The sequence below is a fragment of the Oryctolagus cuniculus genome, chromosome 14, assembly GCF_051225735.1.
Source record: "Oryctolagus cuniculus isolate XC-2025 breed Fujian yellow rabbit chromosome 14, ASM5122573v1, whole genome shotgun sequence".
NCBI classification, from domain to species: domain Eukaryota; kingdom Metazoa; phylum Chordata; class Mammalia; order Lagomorpha; family Leporidae; genus Oryctolagus; species Oryctolagus cuniculus.
The window spans coordinates 33403403-33420651 of NC_142880.1; the positions used below are offsets into that span (position 1 = coordinate 33403403).

At 40.8% G+C, this 17249-nt stretch overlaps 1 protein-coding gene across 1 annotated transcript in view; it reads right to left on the bottom strand.

Moving 5' to 3' along the window:
* TMEM232 (transmembrane protein 232) overlaps positions 1–13171 on the bottom strand; it is a 351105-nt gene extending 337934 nt beyond the window's left edge. Inside the window, exons 1-3 of the mRNA XM_089312847.1 lie at positions 13162–13171; positions 12956–13078; positions 12454–12751 (exon numbers count right to left, since the gene is read on the bottom strand). Coding sequence (XP_089168973.1) covers positions 12454–12751; positions 12956–13078; positions 13162–13171 — 431 coding nt within the window. The remainder of the gene's footprint in view (positions 1–12453; positions 12752–12955; positions 13079–13161) is intronic.
* Between the last annotated feature and the right edge of the window lie 4078 nt (positions 13172–17249).

The following is a 17249-nucleotide window of genomic DNA, read 5'->3' on the forward strand; positions in this document are numbered from 1 at the left end:
AATGGAAGGGGAGAGGGAGTGGGAGAGGGGAGGGTTGCGGGTGGGAGGGACGTTATGGGGGGGAAGCCATTGTAATCCATAAGCTGTACTTTGGAAATTTATATTCATTAAATAAAAGTTAAAAATAATTTAATGTATATTAAAAAAATTCTACACTCATCTCTTCAGAGTTCTTTGCCTGTTTTGTCTCTCAGTTCAAAAAATGCAAATCTCTTTATCTAATTTTAAAAAATAGTTAAAATTTGAAAGTAATTAACAATAGATTATTTCGGTACATATATGTTAAGTTATATGATGGCCTTTAGTTCTTATTCTTGTAACTTGCCCATGCCTAAATCCAAGTTTTTAGGTTATTTTTGAGGGAGTAAAGGAATCATTAGAGAAGAAGCAGTAATCAAGGATACAATGAAAGTTTCCCTAAGCTATAGAAAAGCATTTAAATTGAAAGGACCAAGAAAAATAAGCAAACAAATGACTAATGAATATATGAGATCATACTGAACTGTGTGAATAAGGGAACTAATTTACTTGTGGCTCACTATACAATATAGAACTTACTATAAAAACAACACTGAATGTGAGTGTGAATGTTCAGAAGACTGAGAATAGAAATTTAAGAAACTTCAGGTATAAAATATAAAACAACTTTTTGAGAAAAAAACCTACTGACAATTACATTGATTATATCTGATGAAAACCTTAATCATAAACCCAAACAAACAGTTCTATATTAGTGCTGTGTTCTGGAAGAACATTAACCATGACTAAGGAAAGTAAACTAGCAGGTTGTAAGAACAAAAGGCATTGGTTGGCTTATTGGTGCTTAGGGTACCAACAACTCAGGAAAAAGTGGCAGTAGTTAGAAAATGCCAATGTTGCCGGCGCCACGGCTCAATAGGCTAATCCTCCACCTGTGGCGCCGGCACACTGGGTTCTAGTCCTGGTCAGGGCACCAGATTCTGTCCTGGTTGCCCCTCTTCCAGTCCACTCTGCTCTGGTCCAGGATTGCAGTGGAGGATGGCCCAAGTGCTTGGGCCCTGCACCCACATGAGAGACCAGGAGAACCACCTGGCTCCTGGCTTCAGATCAGCGTGGTGCACCAGCTGCAGCGCTGCTGACGGAGGCGGCCATTGGGGGTGAACCAACGGAAAAGGAAGACCTTTCTCTCTGTCTCTCTCTCTCTCACTGTCCACGCTGCCTATCAAAAAAAAAAATGCCCATGTCCAAAGTGCATGAAGGACACATGGAATTTATCCAAGTATTACTAAGAAAACAAATTATGGCTGGTGCCGTGGCTCACTAGGCTAGTCCTCTGCCTGCGGCACTGGCATCCCGGGGTTCTAGTCCCGGTTGCTCCTCTTCCAGGCCAGCTCTCTGCTGTGGCCCAGGAAGGTAGTGGAGGATAGCCCAAGTGCTTGGGCCCTGCACCCGCATGGGAGACCAGGAGGAGGCACCTGGCTCCTGGTTTCGGATCAGTGCAGCGCACCAGCCATGGCAGCCATTTGGGGGATGAACCAATGGAAGGAAGACCTTTCTCTCTGTCTCTCTCTCTCACTGTCTAACTCTGCTTGTAAAAGAAAGAAAGAAAGAAAGAAAGAAAAGAAAGAAAAGAAAGAAAGAAAAGAAAGAAAAGAAAGAAAGAAAAGTAGTATGGATAAACATAGAAATGTCTCCTTACCAGGTGAATGATGATTTGTCCTAGGGACACAAGGTCATTTCAAGAAATCAGAGTAGAAGAAAATGGTAACATTTATTCTCATCAAACAAACAACTTCCATCTTTATTCTCTGCTGAACTACTTCCTAATAGTAATGTCTGAAGTATGTGTTTCCCTGCTCCATTACATTCACACACAATGTAAGACCATTGACAAAGACACGAAGCCATGAAATTGCATGTTCTATAAATCAAATTACACATTTTTTTTAACTCTGGAATATCTGCAGTTAATAGAGGCCCAATAATTCAAACCTAAATACTCTCCTATTTCTGTTTTCTTTATACTGACTTCTATTAGGTGAGCCAACTCTTTGCTAACTTCCAAAATGAGGAGGAAGTATAGCCTCAACATACTTGCCAGAATATCTTCTCCTCAATATCTGCAGATCATTTCTTGTTAGGAAAATCTAATAGATTCTTTCAGGTTTTGTTAACCTTGGAATTTGTTAATATACCTTCCTTTTTGAAATGTTGCTTAATATGTGTTGATTGACAACTCGTTTTATCTTTCAGCACTTTGAATCCATCCTACTCTCTTCTCATCTCAACTGTTCCTGATAAGAAGTTGGCTGTTAACTTTACTGGAATTTGCTTGATGTGTTGAGTCATTTTTCTTCTTGTTGCTTTCCAGATTTGCTCTTTGCAGTTATCGTTATCAGTGTTACTCTCATGTGTCTGAATGTGGCATCCTTTGCATTTATGGAGTTCATTAAACCTGATTGCAATGATTATTGCTCTTTTTTTGGTAATTTTGGTAAGTTTTTAACCATTATCTCTTCAATTTTTTTCTGTTCCTTTTGAAGTAGGCAGGCATACAGGTTAAAATTGATCAGATTTGTGAACTGGAAGACCACGCTCCTGTGTGACCTCATGCCCCTACCTGAAGCCTTTGCCACACCCCTGTGTGGCCTCATTTCCCGACCTGGCCACACCTGGGTGCCCACCAGCCAATCAGGTTAATTAACCACTCCCCTTTGGAAGTGGGTTAAAAGCCAGGACACGGTGTGGCCCACCCTGCTCTTCTTCCCTGGCCTCTTGCCAGGACAGGGCTTACTGTAGCCCTGCGCCTCCAGGGCGCATGCCCTTCGGGCCATGTGCTCTAGGCTTCCTGGCATAGATGCTCATCCATGTGGCTGGTTCCTGGTGCTCCGTAGGAACCCCCATTCACTTCTCTCTCCTAAATAAAGCTCTCACTCTTCTACGCATCTTTCTCACTAAATAAAAGCTTAAAACATACCATGCTGCCTCGTTTATCTGTGCCGGTATTTAGAATTCTTCTCTAAATATTAGGCAAGAACCCTCTCAGGCTCATTAATATTGGGGATTTAGTAATAAGACCGTGGTGAAATCGTAAGGCACCCCAAATTCCAGTAGTACATGTGGTACTCCAGATAACATTTCTAGAGAACTTTAAGGGGCCACATTTCAGGGTAAATTTTAGGGGGCTCTTGTCAGATTTCATTTTCTCCTTCTCTCCTTCTAGTACTCTCATTGCATGACTGCCAGTGTGTTTAATGATATCCCACATTCATTTTCCTTCATTTTATTGTTTTCTGTCCCTTAGATGGCATAATTTGCATCAGTGTATCTTCACATATATACACTGATTTTTTATGGACTTTTTTTTTTTTTTTTTTTTTTTTTGACAGGCAGAGTGGACAGTGAGAGAGAGAGACAGAGAGAAAGGTCTTCCTTTGCCGTTGGTTCACCCTCCAATGGCCGCCGCGGCCGGCACACCACGCTGATCCCATGGCAGGAGCCAGGAGCCAGGTGCTTTTCCTGGTCTCCCATGGGGTGCAGGGCCCAAGCACCTGGGCCATCCTCCACTGCACTCCCTGGCCACAGCAGAGGGCTGGCCTGGAAGAGGGGCAACCGGGACAGAATCCGGCGCCCCAACCGGGACTAGAACCCGGTGTGCCGGCGCCGCTAGGCGGAGGATTAGCCTAGTGAGCCGCGGCGCCGGCTTTGATTTTTTAGTATCCCAGTCCAAATCTATTTTTGAGCCCCTCTAATAAAATTTTTTTCATTTTGGTTTTTATACTTTCAATTATCCATTTTGAATGTATCTGTGTGTATACATATATAAATATATAGAGATGTGTATCTAACTTCTATCCTCTTTATTGATACTTTCTAGCTGATGAGATGTTGTCTTTATGTCTTTTTACCTCTCCAAACATGGTTTCCTTTAGTTCCCTGAACATATTAAAATTATTGCTTTAAAGTATTTGTTAAATCTGACATGCCGTCCTGTGCACAAGGAATTGTGCTGCCTTTGTGCCCCTTCTGGGTGTAAATCAAACTTTCCTGCTTCCTTGTGTAGCCTGTAATTTTTTGTTGATACCTGATTGTTTTAGGAAAGATGTTGCAGTAATTCTGGGTACAGATTCTCTTAAGCTTCTCTGGAGCTTATTTTTGTAATTGTTTGCTTATTTGTCTTGTACTTGGTTAGGTTATTTTAGTAAAATTCTATTTCCTCCATAGAGTGAAGCTACTCACCAGAGTCAGTTTTGAGCATGCACACAGTCACCCTGAGATGACAGTGAATTTGGCAAACCCTTTCTGTGTGCCCCATTGTGTGGTATCTAGCCCATCAGTCTCCACTAATTATCAGTTGATTGCTCTATTGTTTCTCAAAATCTCTAGAATATGCATTGCCCAGTCTGGTCCATTTAAATTTAGGCAGGGAGAGTTGTGAAGCCAGTCTGTGAGGATTGTTTTGATCCCCTGGTTCAGACTGGCATGCTAAATGACCCAGGATTTAGCTTGCTGCTCTTAATTAAGGGGTTCTATTATTTCCAGGAACATGAGTAGGCTTGACATTGTCTCAAATAAAATGAGTTCCTTTGGGGAGAGTTTCAGGTCCCTACTTTTTTTTTTTTTTTTTTTAACAGATTGGTTTTTTTCCTCTGGAGCAAAGTCTCTAAGCCTCTGCTGTAGCCTCTACTGGGCAGGGCAGTAGCTTCTGATCTTGGCTTACCTGTCTCAGAGTGAACAGTAATGAGGGAAACTGGGAAACTGGGACAACAGTATTCTTCACTCCTTTTAGTGCACAGCCTTCTCCCTATGGATGAGGACTCAGTGGAGGAATGGGGAGTATGAGGAACTGAACTCCCAGCCTCTTGGCTATATCTGCACAAAGTGGAGTTAACTCCAGCTGAGCTGGTCATGGCTCCAGTGGAAATCTCTGTAAAAGGTTATTGTTCAAGAGTTATTTTGGGGGCTGACTTTAAGGCTACTTTTTTCTACTTTTCTCCATTGCTTTTGTCCAAATCAACATTTGATATAACAGCTGGCTTTCAACTAAGTATACTTATTCTAAAGTGCTTTGGATAAAAATCATATACTTTCTGAACTAAAATCCCAAATCAGTGCTTTTGTGGTACATTATACTTCCTCCTACATTAATGTATGTTCAATTGTTGATACACTGTCTCTTATAAGAGTGTAACAGTTAATTAGCAACTAGCAATTATTCCTAGTAAAGTTCCAAGACATTTCTTCTAAAGCAATCATTGAGGAAATAGAATATAATGTAATGAATAACCCCCTCAACATTAGAATAAGAAAGTTTCATGGGGAAGTCTCTCATGCTCAGAATAAATACGTGACATTAAACAAACAATAATCGATTTGTGACACTAATAAAATGTTGTCCTGCCATTCAGATCTCTAAAAGTCTGCCTGCTACAGTTTTTTTGTGGTCTATTGATTCTAGTCACTAGGGATAGTGCCATCTGCTGGGCGACATCTGGAAATGCATGGAGGTGCTTGTCATAAGGTTTAAGGCTGTGACATAGAGCAGTGTCCAATGTTGGAAAGTATACCTTTCCCTCTCCATTGTGAGAGAGGACTTCATGAGGAAGTATTACTGCTCTCAAGATGACAATAGCACCTCTCCTACCTTAAGAACACTGATCTGGATTATGAATTTCAAACTCTTCCACAGAGATGACTCCCAGATTTTGGTAACTGTGAGCTTGTATAGTGTGTGTGTGTGTGTGCCTGTGTGTAGGGGGTTAGTTGTGATTCCCTATCTTGTTCAACTGGATCAGTTTCCTTTTCACTTGTTTTATAACAGGACCTCTCAATAAGAAGGAATTATTTAAAAAACATGATGATCAAGATGATTTTATTCATTAGATTCCCAGCATGGCTTACCAAGAACGCAGAAAGAGGCAGGGATGGTGGAACTAACATTCTCTTTTAAGGGTGAGGGGTAAGTGGGAGGTGACAAAGTTTGGAATGGGTGGGGTGCAAATGTAAAGCAGGATGAGAGAAGGGATGCAGCAGAAATAAAAGTTCTTTTGCAGAGACACCCTCAAATCTTTAGAAAAAATAATTAAACACAGTATGTTTGGTTATTGTATTAGGCATCTAATCTGTATAACAAATCATTCCCAAACTTGCTGACTTAACGCAATAATAATCATTTACTAACTCATGATTTCCCTAGATTAAGAATCATAACAGCTTGTCTAATAGAACTGGCTCAGGCTTCCTCTTAAGTTACAATCAAATCATCTGCTGCAGCTTCAGTCACATGTTGACTAGGGGTGGTAGTCGCCTAAGATTTTAGGGAGCACAGAGGACCTACTTTCAAAGTGTCTCCCACATACAACTCTCAAGTTGATGCTGGATGATTCTGACAGGCCTCAGTTCCTCTTCACGTGGACTGTTCCTCAATGCCACTTTGCTCTCACCGCAGAGCAGCTGACCTCCCATAGAAAGGACATTTCAGAAACCAAAGTAAAAGCTTTAATGCTTCTGGGACTTAGCATTGGAAAGCCTATGTCATTATTTTATGCCACATATTTTATTAGTCATCCAGACAAACGGTGATTAAATATGAATAGAGACTACAAAAGGGTATAAATACCAAAAGAAAATTTGGGGCTGCAATTATGGGGTAGCAGGTAAAGCCTTCACCAGCAATGCAGCCATCCTGAATGGGCACCAGTGTGAGTCCCAGCTGTTCCACTTCCCACCCAGCTCCCTGCTAACAGTCTAGGAAGAACAGTAGAAGATGGCCCTTGTGCTTGGGCCACTGCTACCCACATGGGAGAGCTGGAGGAAGCTCCTGTCTCCTAGCTTAAGCCTGGCCCAGTTCCAGCCATTGTAGCCACCTGGGGAGTGAACCAGCAGGTAGAAGATCTCACTTTCTGTCTCTCTTTCTCTCTCTATAATTCTGATTTTCAAATAAATAAATAAACCTTTAAAAAATGATCAGCAGCAGCAATCTGAAGGACCATAACTACAGTGCTTTTTATTTATTTATTTGCTTATTCTTTGTACATTTGTTGAAGGCAACAAATCAAAAGCAGAAGAGACATACACATTGTTGAATTCAATTTTCCAACATTTTGTTCATGATGTTTGCATCTATGTTCATGGGAGATATTGGCCTATAGTGTTCTTTTCTTGAAATTTCCTTGTCCAATTTTGGAATTAGACTAAAGTTACCTTCATAGAATGAGTCAGAAAGTTCTCCTAGGGTCAGCATTGTGGTACAGAAGATTAAACGATTGCCTACAATGCTGGTATCCCAGTTGAGGGTAGGTTCAAGTCCTGGCTGCTCCACTTGCAATTCCAATTCCCTGCTAATACACCTGGGAAAGCAGCAAAAGAGGGTCCTGGGGCTTCTGCCTTGACATCTATGTGGGAGACCTGGATGGAGGTTTCAGGGTCTCCCAAGTGGAAAACAGGGGCCCAAGTATTTGAGACGTCTTCCACTGCTTTCTCAGACACAATAGCAGAGAGTTGGATGATAAGCAGAGCAGCTGGGACTCTAACTGTTGCTCCCACATCGTAAGCAGCAGCATAATCTGCTATGCCTCAATGCCAGCCTCCACTTTTTAAAAACTTCACTTATTGTATTTGAAAGGGAAAGAGAGAATGAATCTTCCATCCACAGGTTCATTCCCCAAATGCCCACAACAGCTGGGCTGGGTCAGTCCCAAGCCATGGGTTGGGAATTCCATCCAGGTCTCCCTGGAAGACAAGGCCATCATCCGCTGCCTCCCAGAGTGCACATTAACAGGAAACTAGAATTGGAAGCAGAGCCAACTCAATCCCAGGCACTCTGATATGGGATATGCGGATCCCAAACAGTGTCTTAACTGGTACACCAAACACTCACCCCATAACTAAAAGTTCTAATGAGAATCTAGTAGGAAATCATCATAAAGTTTGCTTTCCTGACAGAAGTGCAGTTGCTTCTTCTTTGTCCCTTTCTATTTCTTATGATTCCCTGGATGACAGACATAGGAGTGATCTTAGAGGAGTCATCTTGCTATCTGGGGATGATCAAGATGAAAATCACACACAAAGATGATGGGACACAGTGACAGGATCCTGGGGCATTGATGTATTAGAAAACTATCATGCAAGCTCTGACAATCCTACTTTCTGTGATCTAAGAAAACATGCCCCTGAAGTGGAGTTTCTGTTACATTCAGTCAGCTGCACTCCTTGGGTGTTCAATATCTTCCTAAAAGCCAAGTTTAAAACTATTTGTTTAGGAATTCTCTGGAATTAATAATAATAACTTTTGTGTGGGACTTTGTAGTTTACAAAGAGCTTTCATATATGTTATATCTTCTAATAATCACATCAACTATGTGGCCACAGTACCTTTCTCTTCACATTCTCCTCCCTCAGGAACTGATACCAGCGATTTCTATGCTGCCAACTACAATGTAAACCTAAGATTCCAGGTCTTTCTCTCCAGTCTTGACCTCTTCTGAGCTTTAGTTCTGATTCTTCAACTGAATTCTGGACACTCAAGTTGAAGACATGTACTTAGAAACTTCAATTTTTCATAACTTAACACATTATTTCCCTATCCCTAACCTATAAACTCTTCTCCTTTTCCAGCATTTTTAAAAGAAGCTGTTAGGAGGGGCCAGCACTCTGGTACAACAGGTTAAAGTGCTGCCTGTGGTACCAACGTCCCATATGGGTGCTAGTTCAAGTCCCGGCTGTTCCACTTCTGTTCCAGCTCCCTGCTAATGTGCCTGGGAAAGCAGTAGAGCATGGCAAAAGTACTTGGGCTCCTGCACTCACATGAGAGACCAGGAAGGAACTCCTGATTCCTGGCTTCAGATTGGCCTAACTCTGGCCATTACAGCTATTTGGGGAGTGAACCAGCAAATGGAAGACCTCTCTGTCTCTGTCTCTGTCTCTGCCTCTCCCTCTCCCTATCTGTAACTCCACCTTTCAAATAAATAAATAATCCTTAAAAAAAGCTGTTAATATTGTTAATATGAGCACCCAAACTCCACAAGCTAGGAATTTTAATTATCTTCAACTTTGTGTTCTATGTACTGCCCAAACCAATCAATAGCCAAATCTACTTAGAAATCCATCAGAAATCCACCTAATCACTACTGCCTGAGTTTAGGTATCATTTTTTTTCCTGGAAGACTGTCATTAAAATCATTTAAACAGAAATTTATTCTAAAAGATAAATCATTTATTTTTATTTATTCATTCACCGGATAGTTACAGAAAAGTATAATTTCACACATGAAATATTATGATGTTAAAAATATGGTTTCAATAAAAAACTCTCCATGTTGTAGTGAGAAGCTAGTGATCCTAATAATAAATATAGATTAAGCAAGTGATTGATTATATTACTGTTGAAATGCAATGCAAAGTAATAGGAATAAAATAATTTATTATAGTGGTATAGTTGTTTTGAAAATATTTATTTTCTTCAGCATTGTAATAAATCAGTAGGAAACATTTTAAAGAAACTAATTCATTTGGTTTTACAGCAGTACATGCAAAAATAGAGAATGTAGTATTTACTTTAAGAACTGTAATTCCCAAAACATGTTCTGTGGAATACAGCCTCTGTGGATGAAATTACTTCAAGAAAGCTTTTTGTTGTAAAATACATTTGGAAAGCATTGGTTTAAACAAAATTAAATAGGATTGTACACTGTAATATTCCTCTGAGCTATTACTATGCTCAGGTGCACTGTGAATCTCCAGAAAGTACAGTGTGATATGTAATTTTTCTTAAACTTAATGACCACAGGAACATTTTTGGAACACTATCTCCTAGAATCACACAATGATATAGTTTGCAAAATGCTAATTTAGAGCACAAAGCTATGTGTTGTGACCAGATATTTTACAAGGAGTTCTGGATGGACTTCAAGGCAGGAGTAAGTGTGATTCTGGTTATGAATCCGATGTGCAAAAAAGAGAATAGGGCATTGACATCCCATAAAATGGGCACCAGTCCAAGTCCCAGTTGCTGCACTTCCAATCCAGCCCCCAGAAAAGTGCCTGGGAAAGCAGCAGGGAATGGCCCAAGTTCTTCAGCCCCTGCACCCATATGGCAGACCCAGAGGAAGCTCCCAGCTCCTGGCTTTGGCCTAGCCCAGTGACTATTTGGAAAGTAAAATAATGGATGGAAGATCTCTCTCTCTCTTTCTTTCTATATATCTCTTTCAAATAAATAAATAAATCTTACAAAAAAATAAGGGGTCATATAGAATAGTTCTTAATGAAATAAAAATCTGGTGCTCACCTGAGCCTAAAGATGTATGTGGAGCATCAAAACAAAGATATGTCCCAGCTCATGAAATGGTCACAGCAAAATACCCAGTGCTTAGCAGTTCATTGACAACCAGGCATAGAAACAAAATGAAAAAAAAAAAGTATTTGTATTAATTCCTGTCATATTTTTCTAAAGCTCCTGTTAGGCGCTGGTGTTGTAGCACAGCAGGTAGAATTTTTACCTGCAAGGCCAGTATCCCATACGGCACTGGGTCAAGTCCTGGCTGCTCTACTTCTGATCCAGCTCACTGCTAATGGCCTGGGAAAGGCAGCAGAAGATAGCCCAATGTTTGGGCCCTTACACCCATGTGGGAGACCTGGATGAAGCTCCTAGCTTGCGGCTCCTGGCTAATGGCTTCAGCTTGGCTCAGCCCTTGCCTTTGCGGCCATCTGGGGAGTGAATCAGCAGAGGGAAGATCCCTCTCCCTCTCCCTCTCCCTCCTCCTCCTCCTCCCCTTCCTTCTCCCTCTGTAACTCTTTCAAACAAATAAATAAATACAATCTTTTTAACAAAAAATTGTATTTATTTAGAGAGGTAGAGTTACAGGAGAGAGTGGGGGAGACAGAAAGGTCTTCCATCTGCTGATTCACTCCCCAGATGGCCACAATGGCTGGAGCCAGGATCTTCTTCCAGGTCTCCCGTGCAGGTTTAGGGACCCAAACACTTGCTTTCAGCGCCTTCCCAGGCCATGGATGAGAGCTAGATCAGAAGAGGAACAACCAGGACACAAACTGGTGCCCTTATGGGATGCTAGCACCACACGGCGAGGCTTAGCCTAGTATGTCTAGTGCCAGCCCCAATAAATAAATTTTTAAAAAATTATTTAAACAAAAACCCTCCTGTTAAAACAAGGTTGAAAATGTACATTTTAAAAGGCAGTTTCTGAAAATTAGGTATTAAAATTACATTGTCTGCAATACAATATTTACACCATAACCTTAGGAGAAAAGAGCAATTTGACCAAAGAACACCAGTGTGATCCCCTCTTAGAAATTTTTCCTAATGGATAACCTGAAAGCTTTTAGCAAGCTTAATTGTTTCTAATAACCTTTTACTTCACATCTCTAATGCCTTCCTACAGCCCAAATGCTCAGAGGGCCAGATATTTGAGTTTCTCTTTTAAAGTCCAAAAGTGTCTGAGTACTACAAAAGAAACACACACACACACACACAGAAAAACAAAAAGGAAAAGGGAGAAGTGCAATTTCACCACCAATACTGACCATCCAGACAAGCAGGGTTGCCCCAGGACAAGTGAGTCCACAAGAAATTAAACGCATTTCACCTTTCGGAGCAATAGGATAATTGCCCTCCTCCTTCAGTCTGCCCAGCAAAGCCTTCCTTTCTGGGGCCCAGGCCGTGGCCCAGCAGGTTAAATCCCTGACCTGCAGTGCTGGCATCCCATGTGGTCCTGAAGTAGGCAGGCATACAGGCTAAAACTGATTAGGCTTGTGAGCTGGAAGACCACGCCTTTGTCATGCCCCTGTGTGACCTCACGCCCTACCTGATAGCTTTGCCACACCCCTGTGTGACCTCATGTCCCTACCTGGCCACACCTGACTGCCCACCAGCCAATCAGGTTAATTAACCACTCCCCTTTGGAAGTGGGTTAAAAGCCTGGAACAGGGAGCGTTGGCCCATCTCTTCTTCCCTGGCTTCTTGCCAGGAGGGGTCTAGCTAAAGCCCTGGGCCACCCGCCCTAGGCTTCCTGGCCTAGATGCTCATCCACGTGGCTGGTTCCTGGCGCTCTGTATGAACCCAGATTTACCCCCCTCTCTCTTAGATAAAGCTCTCACTCTTTTATGCATCTTTCTCACTAAATAAAGGCTTAAAATGTACCATGCTGCCTCTTTTATCTGTGCCGGTATTTAGAATTCTTCTCTAAATAGACAAGAACCCTCTCGGGCTTATTGAGGATTTAAATCTTAAAAAAAAAAAAAAAAAAGAAAAGGGATTTGGCATTTAAGGTTATTTCATTATAATCCATCCCAAATAAGAATCAATCATAAAATGTAAGATTACGTTAAGGCCAACTTAATTAATGTGCTCACTTCATAGCTATATGAACTAAGGCCCAAAGTTGAAGCTCAAACTCAGAACCAATCCATATGGAAAAAGAAAAAATCTTTCCGTTTTCAAACCACCCGGGGAACTCTTACCTCCCTAAGGGGCAGGGACGCCAGGAAAGGTGGCTCTGGGTTCCCTGCGGAAGCTGGTGGGCGCCAGCGCGGGGGCCGCCAGCGGCAGGCAGGACCCGGTAGCCCCTCACTCCAGGGCTGCGGGCTGCGGGCACCCGGCTGGTTGCTAAGAACGCTGTGGGCGGCTCGCGACCAGCTTTGAGCCAATCAGCGCACAGGAGTGAAATTTCACCTGCCGGTCTCCGCTTCCACAATCTGTGTTGGATTAGGCAAGAACAAATGCGGGTGGTGGGAAAGCCTGCAGTTAGCGGCAGAGTACCTGCTAACGATTCATCCTAAATGCCGAACCTAGTTTTCATTCCCGGCCTGAGGCGAAGGCAGAGCTTGAACGTCTCCTCCGGGTCTTAACGCCCTCTCCGGCGACTGCCCTCTCCTCCCGAGTCTAAACCTTTAAAATAGTCGTAAAGACAGTACGCTTTATCTTAAAGGGAGCCGTATTTCAGTCAAATTGCTGTTCTGAAACGCCTCCGCGTGGATCTGAAGGCGCTAATGCGCTCAGCACCAGAGCTCTGGAAAATCAAGTCCTCAGGGTGTCTGCCCCGTAACCACAAGGGGTCGAATTTACACTCAACCAAAAACCGTAGAACTACCAAAAAAAAAAAAAAAAAAAAAAAAAAAAAGTCCATGCCTGTTTCCAATAAAATGATGGTTATCTTACATAGCACTTACCAAATTCCATCTAAAGAAATCCACACAATGAGTGCTCAATGAAAAGTCATGAAAGAGATGAAACTCTTAGACAATTTAAAATACTGCATTTTAAAAATAATATTTCTCAAATCTTGCTTCATTTTAAATTTTATTTATATTCCAAATTTCAATTTACAACATTTCACACACACAATTATGGCTATTAGCATCTTCATTGCCATGTTTCAAACTAGTATAAGATGACCTGAGTTTGCCCACTTTCCGACTCCTGACTCCAGATTTCAGCTAATGCAGACCCTAGAAGGCAGCATATAATGGCTCAAATACCTGGGTTCCCATAATCCACATGGAAAGCCTACCTGTACTGAGTTCTTGTTTTCCTGCTGTGGCAGAATCCAGGCCCAGTCATGTCGGGGAGTCAACCAGAGGATAAGAGTGCCTGCTTTCTCTCTTTCAAATAAATAAATAAAATTTTAAGTGAATCATAGAAAAAGACATTTCCATGAAGACATATAATTAATTTGAACTGCTTGCTACATTAGTATTTTGCAACTTAACAACCTTCTAAATCACAATTTTTTTACTATTTTTGAAGTTCTCTGATATCAAATTGTGTTTATCAAAGAATATATAATTTTATTTATAAATAATTTTTCTGTATATTAGTTCATGAAGCAGATAAACCAAAAATTTTAAGAAATGAATTGCATTTACCACGTTATTTCCTGTACCAATGGGTTATGTTTCATATTTGTAAATTAATTGATATGTTTGTGATGCTAATATTTAATCCTATAAGAGACATTTTAAAAATAAAATCACGTTAGAAATCTGCATAAAGGGGTGGGCATTTGGATTAGTGGTTAAAAAGCTGATTAAGATGCCTATGTCCCACGCTGAAGTACCTGAGTTTGATTCCCAGCTCCCAAGCCTGACTCCAGCTTCCTGCTGATACAGAACATGGGAAGCAGCAGTGATGGCCCAAGTAATGGGGTTTCTGACATCCGTGTGGTTGGTGTGGATAGAGTTCCCAGCTCTTAGTTTTGGCCCAAGCCCAGCACTAGCCATTGCAGGCAATTAGGGAGTGAATGAGCAAATGAAAGTTCTTTCTTTCTTGCTCCCTCTCAAACAAATAAGTTTAAAAAAAAAAAAAAAACCTGCACAATAATCATGTTAATCAACTATTGGCAGAACATCCTTTTTTTTTTTTTTTTTTTTTTTTTTTTTTGACAGGCAGTTAGTGAGAGAGGGAGACAGAGAGAAAGGTCTTCCTTTTCCATTGGTTAACCCCTCAAATGGCCGCTACAGCGGCACGCTGTGGCCTGCGTGCTGCGCCGATCCGAAGCCAGGAGCCAGGAGTTTCCTCCTGATCTCCCATGCGGGTGCAGGGCCCAAGCACTTGGGCCATCCTCCACTGCCTTCCTGGGCCACAGCAGAGAGCTGCACTGAAGAAGAGCAGAATCCGGCGCCCTAACCGGGACTAGAGCCCGGGGTGCTGGCGCCACAGGAGGAGGATTAGCCAAGTGAGCCGTGGTGCCGGCCTGGCAGAACATTCTTAATAGTTTAAAATATAAATAGTTTTTCTCACTAGTCTGCAGGTTGGCTTGGGTTTCGTGATGTTGGCTGGCTCACCTAGAATTGGCTCCAGATGGCCAGTTGGGCTCAGATCCACTCTAAGTACCTCATTCTGGTGCCAGGGTAAAGGGGTGTTTACTATGGAGGTGTTGTTTTGTTTTGTTTTGTTTTTCCTTATGGTGGAACAGAAGCCCAGGAGGACAAGTCAACCGAACAAAGCCTCTGCTTGGGTGACAACTGCTAACATCCTTTTGGACAAATCCCCAAATCAAAGGGCAAGGAATGAGTCCATGACAAGGGTATGGATACAGAGTATAACACTTCTCCAGAGGAGTGAAACATTGAGTCCAATGATTTAGTCTACAGCAATCTTCTTAACACAAATTGGAACAGCCATTCAAGTAGAAAGAGATTAAGTTTGGCAATGAAAAAAACTTTGGACACAAATCATAAGTTACTTATAGTTACTTCCACTAACTGTGCTAACTGTGCATACCCCATTAAGTATTTAGGCATTGACTGTATTTTGCCTAACCTTCCTAACAAAGTAATCAAGTGTGAAGTTTTTCATACTGGATTGTGACACTTTTATATATACACACACTCTGTTACACACTCACAACTCCCTTCAAAAGTTGAAGGCATCTTTCCCCTTTATTGTGAAATTTAGTGATTGATTTTTTTTCTAAAAAATAGAATTGACAGAACTGATGAGCTGTGATTAGTTATATAGTTACATGGTTAACTTGGCTTCCCTTTGCCCTCTCCTTTGGAGTCATTTGTTGGGGAAAAAGCCAGCTATCATTTCGTGAGGACATTCAAGGCATTCTATAAAGAATTCTGTGTTATCAGAAACTGAAACCTCCTAATCACAATCAATAGAAACGAAGTTTTTTTTTTTTTTCCACAGCTGAGTGAAATATCTTAGGGGGGGGGGTCCTCAAACCCCAGTTAAACACCTACTTGATTCTAAAATTACTGTACCCAAATTGACATCTTAGTTGCAACCTCATGAAAGCCCCAAGCGGGTACCATACAGATAAGCCACTCTCAAATTCTTGATTTACAGAAGCCAGGAGATATTTCTAGCTGCTCAATTTATTGTGAGTGGAGCTAATTTATTAAGCCACAAATGATTACTAATACAAATACTATACTGTTATTCTCATACAATGAATGTTGGTCACTTTTTAAAATGTGTGTTTTAATTTACATGTTATTTATCAAACTAGTTTGGAGCTTCAGATTCTGGACCATTTCAGCATCATTATTTTAGAGAAAATTTGAAGAAATACAGAATGATAGGACTTTGATGGTTGGTGTGTTAGATGTTGCTAATTGAATGATATGAACAGATATAGTAATCCAGAAAGATCTTTTTTTATCTTTTTTTAAACTTTTATTTAATGAATATAAATTTCCAAAGTACAGCTTATGGATTACAACAGAAAGTTCTTTACTGCTGTCTTTTCATAATTGAATTAATTGAATGTTATTACTTTTTTCCCAAATTATTTCTTCTTGGAAAAAAAGTAAGTTTTTAAGAGCAATTAGTAAATGCCAGTAAAAAACTAAAACTATGCTGACATAATTTCATTCTGGCACATATCTTTCTATTGTGAGTCTATCATTACTTATGTTTTTTTAAAGAGTGAGATCATGCTGTTTATGTTTTTAACATGAACTTTCACATCATTCAATATACTTCTCTAATGTAATCTTTATCTGGATTCTAACTTCTTTCCTCCTTCACCACTAACACTCTAGACCAAGTTACTACTATCTCTTGCCTCAGCAACTTACAACTGCCTACTAAATAGAAAAGGCTCTACTCTGGCCCCATGCAGCTGCCATGTTGATCCAGCTAAAATCTTGGTAAGGTCACACTATTCCTCTAATCTCAAAAAACCCCTATATTGTGTCCATCATTGACAAGGCTCTATAAGATCAGGCTCTTGGCCTCTTTCAGCTCTCAGTTCCTACCACTTACACCCTTGCTCACTGGCTACCTAGCTGGTTATCAAGGGCTTATGCTTAGCCTGCCTGGAAAACTTTTCTCTCAGATATTGGCACATGGCTCACTCTATACTTCTTCCAGGTCTCTGTTCAAAAGTCCCTTCTTCAGAGAAGACACCTTGTTCTAAAAAAGCTGACCTAAAAGGACTGCCTCTATTTCTGTTTATTTCAACATAATAATGATATTACCTGTCATTGTGTTGTATGTTTGCTTTGTTATTTGATGCAATATATTTGTCTGTTATTTGTCTAGCTAAACTAGAATGTCAGTCCTAAGAATGCAGGGATTTTGTGTGGTTAATTCACTACTCTGTCTCCATAACTTAACCCAGTGCCTGGCACAAGATATATATTCAAAGATAGATTTTTATTAAAGGATTGCATGGATATATTACTTTAATAATTGATGTGAAAACACCTATTAATAATTTCTTGATATTCAGATTCCTGCCAATTTTTTCTATCATGGACCATACACATGTGTTTATTATTCTCACACATGTTGTAAACAGATC